Source organism: Leuciscus leuciscus (assembly GCF_965113295.1).
Source record: "Leuciscus leuciscus genome assembly, chromosome: 13".
Classification (NCBI taxonomy): domain Eukaryota; kingdom Metazoa; phylum Chordata; class Actinopteri; order Cypriniformes; family Leuciscidae; genus Leuciscus; species Leuciscus leuciscus.
In genome coordinates, this window is record NC_138737.1 from 7652547 (window position 1) to 7669488 (window position 16942).

Below are 16942 nucleotides of genomic sequence, written 5' to 3' on the forward strand. Positions count from 1 at the left end.
CTATCAGACTCCGATGTTGTAAGACAAAATAAACGTATAAAGTTCATACACTACATGGTTGAGTACATAGTGTATAAGTGCATAGTGTAGTGCGTCATTCGGGACGCAGGTCACACAGCTATAATCTTATTTGATCACTTGCAATTATTCAGATTTTCCTGCAGTCTGAACATAGTGTCCCTTTAAAACTTTTTAAATCTTAAACTGAGGGGGCACAAATAAGATCTGAGGGGGCAATGTCTCCTTTTGCATGTTATATCAGTGGCGTTCATGTGTTTTGAAGCGCTGGGAAGGGAAGGTGGGATCTCATGCTTTTAAAGCTAGCTTGCTATTGCTAGCCTCTCCAGAATTGCCTACTCTACCTATAAATGGTTGAATACAAATCAAGCAGGAATTTGGAGCGGTGGCACAAAGATAGATTTGTGGGAACCCGCTGTGCTTTGGTGAAGATGTGATGCATGGGCTCAGTTAATGCAATTCGTCTTTAAGGGGCTTGTTTTTGTAAAAAAAAACACCAGCTTATCATAATAAAATATATAATATTTAATTATGTAGAGATATATTTAATATATATATATATATATATATTAATATATATAAATATGGGAATCATTAGTGTGTGAATTTGAAATATTTTCATTGGTCCATTGCTTTGAGTGGATGTAATTTTGTTTTACCATGTTATGCAGTAAATTTGAATATTTCAAAAACTGTGTTTGTATATGTGTGCATATCGTTTTTGACCAATTTTGGCCTGTTTTCACACAAAGCTATCATAAGGCTTCATAAAACTTGGAATATAGCGCACAAGTCATATGAACTACTTTTATGATTCTTTTAAGGTGCTTTTGTGCACTTTGAAGCTGGAAACCTTCAGTTGTCATTCATTGTAATTGCTTGGAAAAGAGCAACCAGTACAATTCTTTAGAATTTGTTCCTATTGTGTTCCTCAGAAAAAGAAGAAGAAAAAAATGGGATCAAAATGATGACAGAATTTTCATTTTAACCCCTTATGTGTATGAGGTAAAAGAGGGACAGAATGAAACAGCCACAAGCCTGTCATCTTACTGCTGAATTTTCCAAGATAAAGAGCGTATTAGGATAATTGTGCCACATCCAAAAGTAGTTTCAGCTCTGATTATCTAAATGTAATTTAGAAATGGCATTTTAATAACAACAGTTCATGGTAAATTGACCAGCACTGTCTATTATTTGATGTAGGAGCGCCAGAGACTGTAATCTCTGTGTATGGAGCGCCATCAAGTGGCCATATTTAAAACACACACTATGCAGTAACAGAGCTGTTGAATCAGATTTCTTGTGCAAAAAATCTCTGGGCACAAGTTGATGGAGGTGTTAATAGGTCTCTGCTGCACTGTAAAGCTGTTTATTTGGGCTTTGCAGGCTCTTGTTAAGTTAGACTACATCATGGCCTTTGCTGGAAGAACAAAGTTCAATTAAGGCCAGTGTTGCTGCTCGCACAGTTCTTGCCAAAGAGACCAACATATGCATTAAGCTGCCAGTGAAAATCAACACAAGACAAGAGATGTAGCCAGAGATGAAAGAAAGAAAGTATTTTAGCACAGTTCATACAGTATATTTGCAGTTTTGTGCTTGTGGAAACCTCGGTTGTTGGATCCTAAGTTACAAAACAAATGGTTAAGTGAATATTGCAGGAGAATGACTCGACGCCTGAGAGTGTGAAAGGCAGGTCACAGACAGCTGACAAAATGTTTTTACTTTTTATGAAGTGCTCCACTCATCACCTACACTCACAATATGACAAGTTTGTCTTTATTTGTATATGTACATATGATGAAAGTGATATTTTCAATTTCATTACAATATTCATAAGTATAAATTAAAAAGAACAATTATTTACAAAGAAATACATATATTTATTATTTATAAACACAATAACACTATATTTACAGTATAAACAGTTTGTCATAAACATCAAAATGCACCGAATGATGTCTGCAGAAATTTGCATATGACAAAATCTATCGTACATAAAGTCTTCTCTCGTTTTTCTGTACAGCACGCCAATATATATCATTCACTGACTCTGTCCTCGTGTCTTTGGAGCTCAGGTAACCAAGAATGGAGTTAACAGCCCAGAGACTGACCCCTACTAGGCAGAAACAGAGATGTGGGGTTTTCCATGCCGATGTGGTGAGCTGGGTGTGGATCAAGAAGACGACAACTGCCACGGTCCCCTAAACGGATACAGATTCATACGTGCTTAAAGTCACCATGAAAAAAATAAAAAACTTTTTTTTCCCCAGAATGTTGCAGTGTTTATTATTAAAGCCCCCCTGTTGTCAATATTTGTCTGATTTCAACAAAACACCTAGCAATATATACTACACTGTACAAAATGACTTAATGTTAAAAATATGACATAATTAACCTGACTGCATTAAATTACACCAACACAGGTCATTTTAAGTTTTACATGAAGTACAAATATTTCCCTTTTTGCAGTTGTTACAATTTGCTTAATCGTGTGAAATCATCTGGGAGCAAATTTAAGTCCTAATGTTAACAAGTCAGCAATATGTTCTGACAATATGACTTACCACAGCTCGGCAGCTGAAGACTGATACTTCATTGGTTGCCGTTTGTTTCTGAGTGGTAAAAGAAACAAAGCTGTCTCCAACCATCATGGCTCCAAATGCACGTGTGAGATGAAGATTGTCCTCAGATCCACTAATCTACAATGGATTGATACACAAATGATTAATATATAATAGCACCTAGATGAACTTTGGCTTCCTAACAACATGAACTTTGTGCTATATTTGATGACATCACTGTTTTCTCCAGAGCTGCTTTACAGATTTACTGAACTCATTTCATATTTGATGAACTTTACACAGTTATTGAACGCAACTGAATTAATACTGAACTAACCTCAGCTAAATAATGTCACTATTTGCTTTAGCAAAATTGAACTCCGTTTGCATCATTATGTCCATCATTATGTTCCTGTTCATCACTGTAAAGCTGCTCTGAAACAATCTGTATTATATAAAGCGCTATATGAATAAAGGTGACTTGACTTCAATCAAACATCAATCTTCCATCAAACATAGTCCAAGGTTTTTACCTGTGACCCAAGTAGCCATCCTGGAAAAACCAACCACATGAGGCCAAAAATGAAGTTGGCAAAAAAATCCATTTGAAGGAAAAACCTCTGGGGCTTACTGAGCCGTTCAGATCGTTTCAAAGAGCCTTGCAACTGATTGTGATCCAAGATCAAAAGAATCAAACTGCTTAGAAGAAAGAACAAGAACACCGCCACATCCACCATGGAAAGCTGGAGAGTATGAGAGAACAGAAAAAAGTCAAGAGCACTGCATTTTACATTCGTCTTTAGATGCATACCATACCAAAGTGACTTATTATAATTAAATGCTAACATTAGGTTTTCATTTAACATACATGTCTACGATCTCTTCCTTGAATGCGTCCCTCTCTGCAGACTCCCAACAATGAAAGGAAAGCCTGGATAAAAAGACATTAACATTTTTTATTTAATTAATTTTGGGAAAATGTAGTTAAATGTAACAATAAATACTAAATTGATGCGCCATTATACACTACAGTTCAAAAGTTTGGGTTGCATTTGCTTAATCAGAAAAACAGTAAAAATAGTCATATTTGAAATATTATTACAATGTAAGACAATGTTTTCTATTTTAATATATTTTGAAAATATCAATTTTGAATATGAATCATTACTTCAGTCTTCAGTGTCACATGATTCTTCAAAAATTATTCTTATATGCTGATTATATGCTGACAATTACTTTTGATCAATATAATGCATCGTTGATGAATAAAAGTATTGAAACTAAGTATTAGGCCTAATTTATTAAAAAATTTAATAAAATAAAAACTACGGCTACTGACCCCAAACTTTTGAAGGCTAACGTATGAAGAATAAATTATTTGTCTGACTTTATTATAAACATAACACACCTGGCAATATATATATATAGAATTACACTGTCAAAAAAAATGTCAGGTATAAAAAAATATTATGCATTATGATGGAATTGACCTGACTGCATTAAGTTACACCAACAAAGGTACTTTTAGGTGTTAGGCTATATCAAGTACAAATATCTCATTAAGACAACAACTACTTGCATACACTTTTTGCAGTTGTTACCATTTTAAAGGGGCATCCTCCCTTAACCCTTAAAAATATATGTTGGTGTAATCTAATAATAGTCATCATACCACATATCTATATTTTTAGATTAGGCTACCTGACAAACAATATTTCTTAAACAATGAATATTGAGCTTACCACAAGCCTTGATATGGAATGAGCAGAAAGAGAAAGTGGATGGTTGTTGCTTTTAAAGAAAATGAACTTAACATTACTGGCAACCCACACACACACGAGTGAGCGCGTTACTTCAAACTGCGCGCTTCCGTCACTGACGCTTTCCTGCAACACACGAGCAATACAAAAATATTACCACCATAGTAACAATGATTTCAGCAAAGATGCACAATACGTTTCTTAATTGTAATACAATAGAACAAAAACAAATCTGGAACTTCCAAGCAGCGTAAACAGAAACTGTTCTTGTGTTTAGACAAGGAGCGTTGCGTTTTTACAACGCGTGTTAAGTAATGACGCGTCCGGTGCGTAAAGTTTCAATCAAATTGTTTTGAGTGAACTTGCCCTTATGACTTTCACTATTCATTTGTTCCAGTTTCAAAACTGCAGTTGCCTATGGTAATGGTATTTTATTGGATATTAGCTGCTATGGCATTTTAAAGAAAACAGAACGTTTGCCATTTTGCAGGCATATTCATACAAAACGATTAGTTTGCTTTCACTTATTAACATTTACAAACACATTACTGTAGCCTATATAAATAGGCTACATAATTTCACACAGCAAGTGAAGACCCACCTCTGAGGAAAAAGCCAAACTGGAACACATCCGATACGCAATGCTGAGTAGCAGTCCTACAACAAGTTCGGCTGAAATAACTTGACTTCCAATTACTTTCACCCTGGTCGTTTTCATGTTTGGTTCACAGTCCGAGTTGTGGGGTTAACAATGTTTTCAGTGCGACGAGGAACTGCATTTGTAGCCCACTGGCTTCCAAAGCCCTCACATGCCCTTACGTCAGCATGCCCTTACAAAACCTAATTATGAAACTCACTGGAGGGGTTCCTCAGTTCTCTTAAGTAACACGGTGCTGATGGCGACTTCATGTTCTTCTGGCTGCTGGGTGTTACGTAAAAATCAACGGGAATAAAAACGTGCCCGCGGAGTGCATTCAAACCAGGACATTAACAGATAAGGAAGAGTGAATTTCATTTAGATTCTAAAATATATAGCCTTTTATTAGACTGTTAAACCATAAAATATATTTTATTTTATTAAAAACAATATTTTATTTTATTTTATTGATAACTAATTACAATGTTTCCTCAGACTACTATATGGAGAAATAAGTAGTCTAAATATATAAAATCCACACATTCACAAATAAATAAATAAATAAATTATACAATGATCGATATAGGCTAGGCTATCACAGGTTTGGCCCTTCCTGATTGTGTAATGTAGGGTTAAACACCCTTATGTATCACATTTTTTGGCAACCCTTCACTCATTGGAAATCCATAAAGCTGCTTAAAGCCAAACATTCATCATATGATTTTTCCTTTAAAAAGTCTTTTTGAACATTTAAAACAAGTACCTCTTGGATAAGATCCAGTGAGAATTAGGCGAGCATGCTGGGATACTGCAGATCAAATGATCTTAATTCATTTTATTTTTTTATAATTAACAGTTAACATTCTTCTTATTATTATATCTTTTTTAAATTAAACTTGACTTTAAAATGTAACACTATTATATTATTATAATGGTTGTGGCTAAATCTGCCATTCATTGATGAGGTCAGTTTCAGAGATTGAGAAAGGGTAGTTTCTTTTTGTTTGAAAAATATGCCTCCTAAAAAACCTGATCTATTTAATTATTTGGGAAAGAAGAATAGACAAACAAAAAATAACAAACAAATAAAATCATAATAAGAATCAATAAGAAACAAAGAATAATTGTTGTGCATAGCTAAAGTATTAACTTCAGTGATAATCAAATAATATTAACAACAAAAATCTTTATTCATATATCAGCACATGACCAAGGCCAGTAGAATTGACAGAATATGTATATATAGAATGATGCATAAATATGTATATATATATACAGTGGTTAAATTGGGCCGGGGCTCTCCGGGGCTCAGCCCCGGCACATAAGCGTGCTCGTTTGTGTCCTGATGCCTGTTTGCAGTCAGTTGCCTACTGGAAATTATGTCACATAAAATTTGGTGAAAGTGATGCTTTTGAAAACATATTTCTGACAATAAATGAAATATTTTTGAAATGGCATGTCTATTTTGTCTCGGCGGAGCTGAGATGAGAACAATCGGAACACGGCCGTTTTCTTGTTCAGCTGCTTAATCTCGTTGTCAGTCGACCATGATTGATCTGGTTGATCATGTAAGACTCAATTTCTCCATTTCTTTGCACAAAACTCTCCAGAAAGTGCCATTTAATGGTTTATTTTTCTAAACAAAATTCAAGGGGGGCATACCCCCGGACCCCCCTAGGGACAGACTTGCTCAAGTCTAGCTGTGGTCCACACCCATCGGATGAACTCATGCTTTCTTTCTGAACTTCTCTGTATCATTGTACCTTTGTTCCTGGACAAACACATTTTGTGCAATATAGGTTTTGTTTGGTCACACTGATAGAAACAAATGCGGAAGAGTGAAAGGGAAGTCCAGCGTCCAGTCACATGATCTTATATAGACACTGAGAAGATGGTAGAAATTTAATCTTTATAGTAATATACATACATATACACACTTTTTAAGATAAATTAATGTATTTACATCATGGATCATTCAGACAGATAAACATAACAGTTACACACATATTGAACTGTCTAACAACAATGTAATTTGAATTGTCTTACAACAATGTTTGTGTGTGTGTGTGTGTGTTGTAAGACAATGCAATATATACATTTACATTATTTGTTATAAAAATAGCATTTGGGCATTTTAAGGATCAATAATGGTGAAGGTTCGGCCAGTCCTGAAATAGTTCTCAATTTCCTCCAGACTTCGGCCTTTAGTTTCTGGCACACATTTAGCAGTGAAAATTATATTCACTACAGAGACGACAGAGAAGAACAGGAAAGGTGCAAAAAGTCCATAGGCTTCCTATATGAAAAGATGTGAAAAGTTTGCCTTTTACAGTTATACTGTTAAAAATGTTAAATCACATAAGAAACATGGAACCGTGCATAATATGAGTAAATTATCAAAACCAGCTTGTATTATCTTTTAATGACCTTGAACAACGATGTTAAGTTCAGATATGTATCAGATAAAAGAATGAAGATTAAAAATATATCTTCATTTCCAGTGTAAAAATATATTTATCTCACCACCACATGCATGAAGAGTTGCGTCAGAACAAAGGCCGTGATCCAGCTAACACCAACACACAAACCAGATGCTACACCACGCGCACCCAAGGGTAAGATCTCTGACATTAGTAGCCATGTGATTGGTCCCCAACCCATAGCATAACCTGCATGGCAAAGTAATCAGTAATGTTATGCTTCATGGTATTCTACATGAGGAAATAGAACTAGAACTAATTCTATGGGCCAATTCACACTGCAGCAACATATGCCAAACAAATTTACCACCAGATTACAGTGCGTCACTCACTTCTCAAACATTTCATGACCCGACAAATGAACGTTCAATCGGCAAAAACAAGCGGTGACCAAATCGACACGGTTAAATCAGACAAAACCCGATGAAGTGTCTGTTGCTGTTGGTTGGCATCTGTCGGTTCACTGTGAATTGGCTTTAAAAGTAAGAACTTCTAATTCTGAAAATGATGTAACCCAGTCCCATTGCCAAAACGACGGCTTCCCTGTAAGTCCCTTTTAAGCCATTTCAAAATAATAATGTTAAGCTATAACAACTAAAGTGTCATAATAATCAACAAGTTCAAACAAAAAGATTCTACAGTGAGTAAAAGCAAACTGTACATGAACAAACAACCTGAAACTAAGCAAACTCACCAAATATGATGACCATAGTGCTAATGAGAGGAATTAGAGTCATTGGATCGAAGGCAGGGCCCGTTGAGCCTCCGTAGGCGCTCTTCAAACCCTCTGTTAAGGTAAGATTGCCATGGCTGCATGGTGTTTTGTGGGTGTACATGGTCATTGAAAGCATGGCTATATACATCAAAAATCCTAAAGGAAGAAAATAAGATATTTTAATCAGTGGTCTGTTTCTAATGAATTAAATTTACCAAGTATAATACTTTATTTTATTCTACACAAACCTGAAGTGAAGAGCAAAGCTTTTCGACCTGCTTTGTCCATCAAACTCGCTGCAATAGCGACAGAGATCAATCTTACAGCTCCCACTAATGCGGCATCATATTTCGGTTTCTGAATGACAATTTTGTTTTAAACTTTTTGGTGTGTGTAAATGTGCTTGTATGTTTTTTTTTTGTTTGTTTCATGGTTTCATGGTTTTTTTTCTCATGGTAATAAATAGGTAAATATACTCTATGTGACATACCAGTGATATAGCTGTCAGGTGGAAGATGGGCTCCAGATATACCAGAATTGGGGTTATACCAGTCATCTGCTGCAGAAATCTCATGAAGACTGAGATTAGGATTGGTTTATAGTATAACGGGGTTTTAAGATCACTCCATTGTGCGCCCTGTTGGTGAAAAGATGGAAGTCATTTAAAAAAAACAATTTCTATAATGCATGACCCTTTCCAAAAAAATTGAATTTAATGGAAACGTTTATTTACTGTATTTCCATAATTCCATTCAAAACGTTAAACTTCCATAGATTACAGATTCAGGGCCCACAACTTAAACGATTTCAAGTATTTAGTAGTTTATTTGTACATAACTTGGGCTTCCAGCTCATAAAACCCACGAAAACAGGATTTCAAAAAATTTGAATATTACATGAAATCACACAGTAATTACACAGTGATACCATGGTCATTGAACCAGGTTTTGGTTCTTTTGGCAGTGTGGGCAGGTGCAAATCCTGCTGGAAAATGAAGTCAGCATCTCCATAAAGCTTGTCTGCTGAAGGAAGCATGAAGTGCTCTGAAAATGTCCTGGTAGACGGCTGCGTTGACTCTGGATTTAATAAAGCACAGTGGACCAAAGTCCTCTTTTCTGATGAGAGCAAATTTTGCATCTCATTTGGAAACCAAGGTCCCAGAGTCTGGAGGAAGAATGGAGAGGCACACAATCCAAGATGCTTGAAGTCCAGTGTGAAGTTTCCACAGTCTGTGTTGGTTTGGGGAGCCATGTCATCGGCTGGTGTTGGTCCACTGTGCTGTCCACTCAACGCAGCCGTCTACCAGGACATTTTCAGAGCACTTCATGCTTCCGTTTTGAATAAACTTTTCCATGATATTCTAATTTTTTGGAAAGGATCTGTATATATATATATATATATATATATATATATATATATATATATATATATTTTTTTTTTTACAAGAATAAGTTTTAAATCAAACAATAATTGTCAGACCCCCTTTGAAGAACATTAAATATTTCAATTCAATCATACAATTTGCACTTTTTGAGATAACATGGTTTGGCTTAAATTCAAATGCATCAAACATTTAAGCAGCTTTTATACCTTAAAGGATTAGTTCACTTCAGAATAAAAATTCCCTGATAATTTACTCACCCCCACGTCATCCAAGATGTTCATGTCTTTCTTTCTTCAGTCGAAAAGAAATTAAGGTTTTTGAGGAAAACATTCCAGGATTTTTGCATGAAGTGGACTTCAATGGGGTCCAACGGTTTGAAGGTCCAAATTGCAGTTTCAATGCAGCTTCAAAGGGCTCTACACGATCCCAGCCGAGGAATAAGGGTCTTTTCTAGCGAATCGATCGGTCATTTTCACACACAAAAAAAGTAATATATACTTTTTAACCACAAAGTAATCACTTTGAAAGGTCACGCGTGGCATAAGCGGAAGTACCGACCTAGTGTTTACAAAGCTAACGTGCAAAGACTAATTCAAACGCAATTTACAAAAAAAAATTAAAAATAAAAGGTAAAACAACAATGTCGGACGATTTTGAAGTTGGAGGAGAAAATGAGATAGAGTTTTTCGCCTTACCCTACCTTTTTGGACCAGAAACCGGAACACGCGTGACCTTTCAATGTGATTACGTAATGTGTGGCACATCGCAGAGCTAGTGCCAGATGAGCATTTTTGGTTAAAAATATATATATATATAAAAAAAATTATAATTCAACCTTCAGATCGTTGTACCCCATTGAAGTCCACTATATGGAGAATAATCCTGGAATGTTTTCCTCAAAAATCTTAATTTCTTTTCGACTGAAGAAAGAAAGACATGAACATCTTGGATGACGTGGGGGTGAGTAAATTATCAGGAAATTTTAATTCTGAAGTGAACTAATCCTTTAAACTGACTGATTATTGAAGTTTGTGATTAAACAAATGGAACAATATGAATGACCCCATCCTCCCTAATTAATTATATTTGCATGGCCTTTTCTTTTATGGCAAAACCGCCCTGATAACATGATGTAATCCACTGCAATGTGTGCTTTACCTTAGAGTTGATACTGCGCTCGATCTTACTGAACTCAGTCAAGTAATCAGAATTGGGGCCCCTGAGCCATTCTAACGATTTAACTGCTTTTGCTCTGTTCCCTTTCATCGTGAGATAGCGTGGGGAGGTTGGCATGAAGCAAAGCAAAATCATCATGATAATCACAGGGACCTCCCCAGCCACAGCCAGCCATCTCCACGGCAAAATCAAGCCTGGAGAGAGACCATAAAACAGCATCATTCACAAAGGATGTACAGGACAGTGCTAGGAAATTCTTGAAAGTGTTGGAGAAAGTGTGTTTCATCATACAGCCAAAACAACCTGAGAAATATGAGCTCTCTTACCAAGAGCGTAGAGTGCTAGACTTCCAAAGACAGCAGTGATCTGAGGACATGAACCCAGCGCACCCCTCACAGATGGGTGTGAAATCTCTGACACATACACCTGTTTGAAAAAAACATCAGCTGATGTCAATGAGACCCATTAGACATTTCATTTATTAAAATTCCATTTGTTATAGTTAAACTCTAATGTCTTTTAATATTTAAAAGGGTCATGACATGGATTTTTTTAAATTATTTTTATATGTTCCTTGAGGTTCACTTATAATGTTAATAATAGATTTTTAGAAAATAGATTATTTCCAGCCCTCATTCTGACCCTCTGTTTGAAATTATCTGTTTTTAAGGGGCGGCTCTTTTAAGGTTTGTCAGTTAACGGCTACTGTTATGATTGGCTAACGTCATTGCATCTAGGAAACAGGACAGGAAACTATTTCACGCAAGTAAGTGTTTTGAAACATTATCCATATAAAACTGTCATTTACTGACAGAGCATTATGAAATTATTTACTTACGATTTGTGATGCAGCTTCTATCAGATCCAGTAGAGTTGGCTGCTTAATCTTTCAACAAAAGTGCCTTTTGCAAACTCCATTACGGTGTGCCTCGTTTACAAAACAATCTGCAGTCAAACGCTCTGAACGCTTTGCTAGTCCAACGACGGGAAAAATGGTTGGCGCACCCGGATGGTCTAAAAGGGTTGTCCTGCTTGTGCGCAACGCTAAAGCGCGCGAGCAGACCATCTACGGGACAAAGTGTACGCGTGTTGTGGACCCGCCTTAAGGCCAATTTATACTTCTGCGTCGGGTTCGCGTAGAAGGTACGGCGTAGCATACGCATTGACGTGTACCATACGTCGTACCCTTCGCCGTACCCTGACGCGCACCTCCCCAAAAATGTAACTACGCGTCGCGGCGACGCGGACCGCAAGATCTGTGATTGGTCGGCTGGATAGCATCGCGTTTCCTCCTACGCATTTCCGGAATGATCTTCTGCACTCTGCAACGCCCGCCCGCCATTTTTAAATTCCGAAGATCAGTGAAGAGCCATGGAAACAGACCAAGTGACCGAGAGATTGCTTGAAGAAGTGCGGAAATACAGCCATCTGTATGACTCCTTCAGTCGCCATTTGCTCGTAGAAACCTAAACTCAAAACAGCCGCGAGGAATGTAAACACAGTGGAACTGGAACATTAAAACCCACCCGCGCCAACTAGCGTTTCGGCGGTGTAACTGCAGAGCAACACAGACATTCGCAGAAGTATAAATGCTCACGACGGCGTCGCCTACGACGTACACTACGGCGTACACTCGACGCAGAAGTATAAATTGGCCTTTAAGGCCAATTTATACTTCTGCGTCGGGTTCGCGTAGAAGGTACGGCGTAGCATACGCATTGACGTGTACCATACGTCGTACCCTTCGCCGTACCCTGACGCGCACCTCCTCAAAAATGTAACTACGCGTCGCGGCGACGCGGACCGCAAGATCTGTGATTGGTCGGCTGGATAGCATCGCGTTTCCTCCTACGCATTTCCGGAAGGATCTTCTGCACTCTGCATCGCCCGCCCGCCATTTTTAAATTCCGAAGATCAGTGAAGAGCCATGGAAATAGACCAAGTGACCGAGAGATTGCTTGAAGAAGTGCGGAAATACAGCCATCTGTATGACTCCTGTCCTTCAGTCGCCATTGCTCGTAGAAACCTAAACTCAAAACAGCCGCGAGGAATGTAAACACAGTGGAACTGGAACATTAAAACCCACCCGCGCCAACTAGCGTTTCGGCGGTGTAACTGCAGAGCAACACAGACATTCGCAGAAGTATAAATGCTCACGACGGCGTCGCCTACGTGCGTAGCCTACGACGTACACTACGGCGTACACTCGACGCAGAAGTATAAATTGGCCTTTAGGCGCACATTACTAACGCGCTCTTTAAATAACAAAAAACATATTGCGCCATTGACTTTAGACCAGGTTTTTGTTGGTCAATGGCGCAGTCTATTTCGGTTGCCTCAAAATAGCAATGAACCAACAATGCACCAGAACACACCTCGTTTTCAGACCAGCATGGGCGAACAAATGGGCGCAAATGCATTTGCTAGTTAAACAACGTGGTGCAGGATGTGAAAATGATAACTGCGTCGGGCTGAAACTAGTATAAAACACTTGCGTTGCGCCTGGCGCTGCATTGGCGCAAAATGTATGATAGGACCCATAATCCTCCGACACAATCTGGGAAACCATTAAAAATAAACCATACACTTGTTTATGACTCTGAGGTCCTTTTGAAGTCTGTACAGAGACGCAAACAAACTTTTTACACAGGATGCGTCAAAGCGAACGTTCTTTCACTCTTCCATTTGTCCTGTTGTCAGCACACTCAAGTGCCTGGACAATATCAGAAACTGAATGTGCATCTGTGAACTGTATCCAGTGTAGACAGAGTCAGTGATTATATTGGGTTCTATTTGCTTTTGTCGTGGGGTGACGTGACGTTTATATCCAGTGTCGGCAAACGACTGGACGCCAGTGGATGGGGCCTATGGTGCGATGATGTATAACTATTCATTGATGTCTTGCTCTGGAGGCAGTCATGTGCAAATGTATTTGCCCGTTTTACATCACAAATCCCACAATATCCAAACGAGACATTTTTGGATCTGTTTTTAATAAATGCTTTGATTATAATGAGGAGGTAATTTTAAGCTAAGAAACTTGCAGGATGTTACACAGACGTCTTATGTGTCAAAAGATCAAAGCAAATTTTATATGTCATGTCATGACCCCTTTAATAACATGTGGTCATACAAAAATCCAATCAGTAAGCTGTCTCTACAACCAATTCATTAAAAAGCCATTTATTTGTGAATCAATGGTTGCACTGTGTTTTTGAGTGAAGCCAGCAGACATGTTAAATATTTAATGTCTGGGTATTATTTCTTGCCACCCAGTGTTTTTATCTCATCAGATTCAAATCAGACTGCAAACTTACTAAAAAACACAAAAATACAATAAAATTTTACCGTGGCACTGTAGATTTATAGAGGTGTGTTCATCAATCGATAAACAAGATGGACTAAAACAGATAACTTACAGGAATGGAGCCAGAGGTGATTCCACCAGCGATGCCAGTCAGAAATCTGCCCCATAATAACATCCAGAAATTTTGTGCGGCCCCCATCATAAGGAGACCTGCAACAGATGGTACTCCAGACAACATGATGCTCATCTTTCTCCCAACTCGGTCATTGAGCACCATGACACTAAGACCCCCTAAGGCTGCTCCAAGGGTGAAAATTGACTAAACGAAAGAAGAGAAACTAGCTAGACAGGATTCTGTATTCTCTGTATGTACCTGAAAACATCTTCTATACATAAATGATCTTACACCAAACCATGATATCTGATGGACGTCCATTTGGAGCCGAGGGTCATCACCCTTTTGAAGCTGGGGGATGACAGGGGATGGGAACACTAAGGCAAATCCAAAATTTAAATTGCCCAAAACAGCTGAAAACACAGCAAGGTAGAGCCTTCCATGTCTGAAAAGTACAAACAATCAAATTAATACAATACATAATACATTTTTTTTAAACAATATATACAATAAAGGAAAACAAAACAAAACAAAAAGAGTCACCTAATTTGGGTTGGGGTTTTTCTTATTAATGTGGTGGTTTCATCCGGACAGTCTGCCATCTCTCCTCCGTGTCACTCTGCAGACTGAATCGCTTTAATTTTCGAATGGGTATTACTGAGTAAGTAAGTGAAAGCAAAAGCATATTTTGCAATCCTGGGATTTCTTTAGGTAGAGAGTGGACAAAGAATTAAGGAAGCAAACGTCAGAACTTCCTCTCAACAAAGATAAGAGTACAGTGTTACGCAAACAGAACTTTCCCAGCAGCACCCACAAGGTCATTCAGAAAGAGAAGCTTCAATTTAGACCAATTAGGCGCCAGAACCTGCTACCGTCAGATTTCATATGATTGGTGTCATCACGGCCGGATGAAAACGCTAAATTTTCCAAATTGACAGAGTGTGTTAAAGATATAAAAGATTGGATGACGCGTAATTTTCTTTTATTAAATCCAGACAAGACAGAGGTAATACTTATCGGTTCAAAAAACCGCCCACAAAACCTCGCACAATACAACTTTAACATCATAGGATGTCCTGTTACTTTATCCTCTACAGTAAAAGACCTGGGTGTTATACTCGATTGCAACCTGTCTTTTGAAAATCATATTTCATATGTTACAAAAACAGCCTTTTTCCACCTTAGAAACATTGCTAAGCTACGTAATATGCTATCAGTTTCTGATGCAGAAAAGTTAGTTCATGCATTCATGACCTCGAGACTGGATTACTGTAATGCTTTATTAGCTGGTTGTCCTGCATCCTCCATAAACAAGCTACAGTTAGTCCAAAATGCCGCCGCTAGAGTTCTTACGAGATCAAGAAAATATGATCATATAACACCGATTTTATCATCACTGCATTGGTTACCTATAAAGTTCCGTATTAATTACAAGGTATTGCTACTGACTTATAAAGCCCTAAACGGCTTAGCTCCAGTCTATTTAACGGATCTTCTATCACCCTATAATCCATCGCGCTCTTTAAGATCACTAAATTCAAGGCTTTTGGTCATACCTAGGATATCCAGAACCACCAAAGGAGGGAGAGCATTTTCACATTTGGCTCCAAAACTCTGGAATAGTCTTCCTGATACTGTTCGTTGCTCAGACTCGCTCTCCCAGTTTAAAACTAGATTAAAGTCGCATCTCTTCAGCCAGGCATTCATATAATCCTACAGATCAAACTACAATCCGTCCTCTAGCTCATAAATGCCAGAGGAGAACTGGCCCCCGACTGAGCCTGGGTTCTCCCAAGGTTTTTTTTCTCCATTAGGTCACCTGATGGAGTTTTAGGACACCATTAGGTCACTTGATGGAGTTTTTCGGTTCCTTGCCACTGTTGCCTTTGGCTTGCTCAGTTGGGGATATTTTGGGGATATTTAATCTAATTTTATCAATCAATAAATTCCACTTGAAACAAACTTTGTTGTATTATTTTAATTTAATACTGTGAAGCTGCTTTGATACAATCTGTATTGTGAAAAGCGCTATACAAATAAACTTGACTTGACTTGACTTGGTGTAGCGATGTGGATTTTGATTCATCTTAGTGACTCGAATGATTCATTAAAACTTTTTAAAAAATTCATTAATATATGTATATTTTTAAATTCATTAAAAATAAAAATCATTCTGACGACCGCAGTAAGTCTTATTAATCCTACAAAAAATGTGTGTGTCTGCCACTACAAAAGAAACTCTGAGTTTCACTTTCCTCACATATGACAACAAATCAGACGTAACGCAACCTTTCTCTAAATTGCTGTGAACAAGATTGACTACATGATAAACTGATTGATATAGACCTCATTCCTCGTTCCCAGTACTTTAATTCTTAAGTTTGTATAGTTTATTTACTTATTTTAGGCCTACTTATTTTATAATTTATTATTCATAAACATGCTTATCTTGTCGACCTAATAGAATCAGTAAAGTTTAACAAATTCAAACAATTATGCATTGACATTAACCCCATTTTCTTTGCCTTTTTCTCCTTTTTTGTTTTAAGTAACATTTTATGAAATAATGTGAAGAAACAGAACATGAATTCAAAAGGGAATTAATCCCATCCACTCCTCGGGTCATTTTGACCCCAAATTTATTTTCGTTCGATTTTTAGAAATTGAATGTTCACTGGAGTGGTCCAAGACATTGGGAGATTTGTCACACTTGAACCTGGAATACACAAAAATAATTTGAGTGGATTCGAGGAGTTTATGTGGTTGTAATAAAAATAGTAGGCTAACAA

At 37.5% G+C, this 16942-nt stretch overlaps 2 protein-coding genes across 2 annotated transcripts; both read right to left on the bottom strand.

Annotated features, from left to right (window-relative positions):
* Positions 1-1772: 1772 nt before the first annotated feature.
* LOC309512874 (uncharacterized protein) lies at positions 1773-5209 on the bottom strand. The gene is made up of 6 exons (XM_082188595.1): positions 4941-5209; positions 4322-4465; positions 3448-3510; positions 3113-3322; positions 2583-2717; positions 1773-2219 (listed from the first exon to the last, which is right to left on the bottom strand). The coding sequence occupies exons 1-6, from the start codon at positions 5055-5057 to the stop codon at positions 2004-2006; spliced, it is 885 nt and encodes a 294-aa protein (XP_082044721.1). The 5' UTR covers positions 5058-5209; the 3' UTR covers positions 1773-2003.
* Positions 5210-6863: 1654 nt separating this feature from the next.
* Positions 6864-14853, bottom strand: slc2a6 (solute carrier family 2 member 6). Its single transcript, XM_082188168.1, has 10 exons — positions 14697-14853; positions 14445-14598; positions 14151-14357; positions 11058-11157; positions 10714-10925; positions 8662-8808; positions 8420-8528; positions 8151-8327; positions 7500-7645; positions 6864-7272 (listed from the first exon to the last, which is right to left on the bottom strand). Exons 1-10 carry the CDS (start codon positions 14753-14755, stop codon positions 7111-7113), a joined length of 1473 nt encoding a protein of 490 aa, XP_082044294.1. The 5' UTR covers positions 14756-14853; the 3' UTR covers positions 6864-7110.
* Between the last annotated feature and the right edge of the window lie 2089 nt (positions 14854-16942).

Excerpts from the sequence above, each read along its gene's own strand:
- slc2a6 (XM_082188168.1), bottom strand. The coding sequence starts at position 14,755 with ATGGCAGACTGTCCGGATGAAACCACCACATTAATAAGAAAAACCCCA. Across the intron at positions 14,599-14,696 it reads AAAACCCCAACCCAAATTAG|ACATGGAAGGCTCTACCTTG; the intron begins GTGACTCTTTTT and ends TGTACTTTTCAG. Across the intron at positions 7,646-8,150 it reads CACTATGGTCATCATATTTG|GTTATGCTATGGGTTGGGGA; the intron begins GTGAGTTTGCTT and ends TTTGCCATGCAG.
- LOC309512874 (XM_082188595.1), bottom strand. The coding sequence starts at position 5,057 with ATGAAAACGACCAGGGTGAAAGTAATTGGAAGTCAAGTTATTTCAGCC. Across the intron at positions 3,511-4,321 it reads ATTCCATATCAAGGCTTGTG|GCTTTCCTTTCATTGTTGGG; the intron begins GTAAGCTCAATA and ends CTTTTTATCCAG. Across the intron at positions 2,220-2,582 it reads TCTTCAGCTGCCGAGCTGTG|GGGACCGTGGCAGTTGTCGT; the intron begins GTAAGTCATATT and ends GTATCCGTTTAG.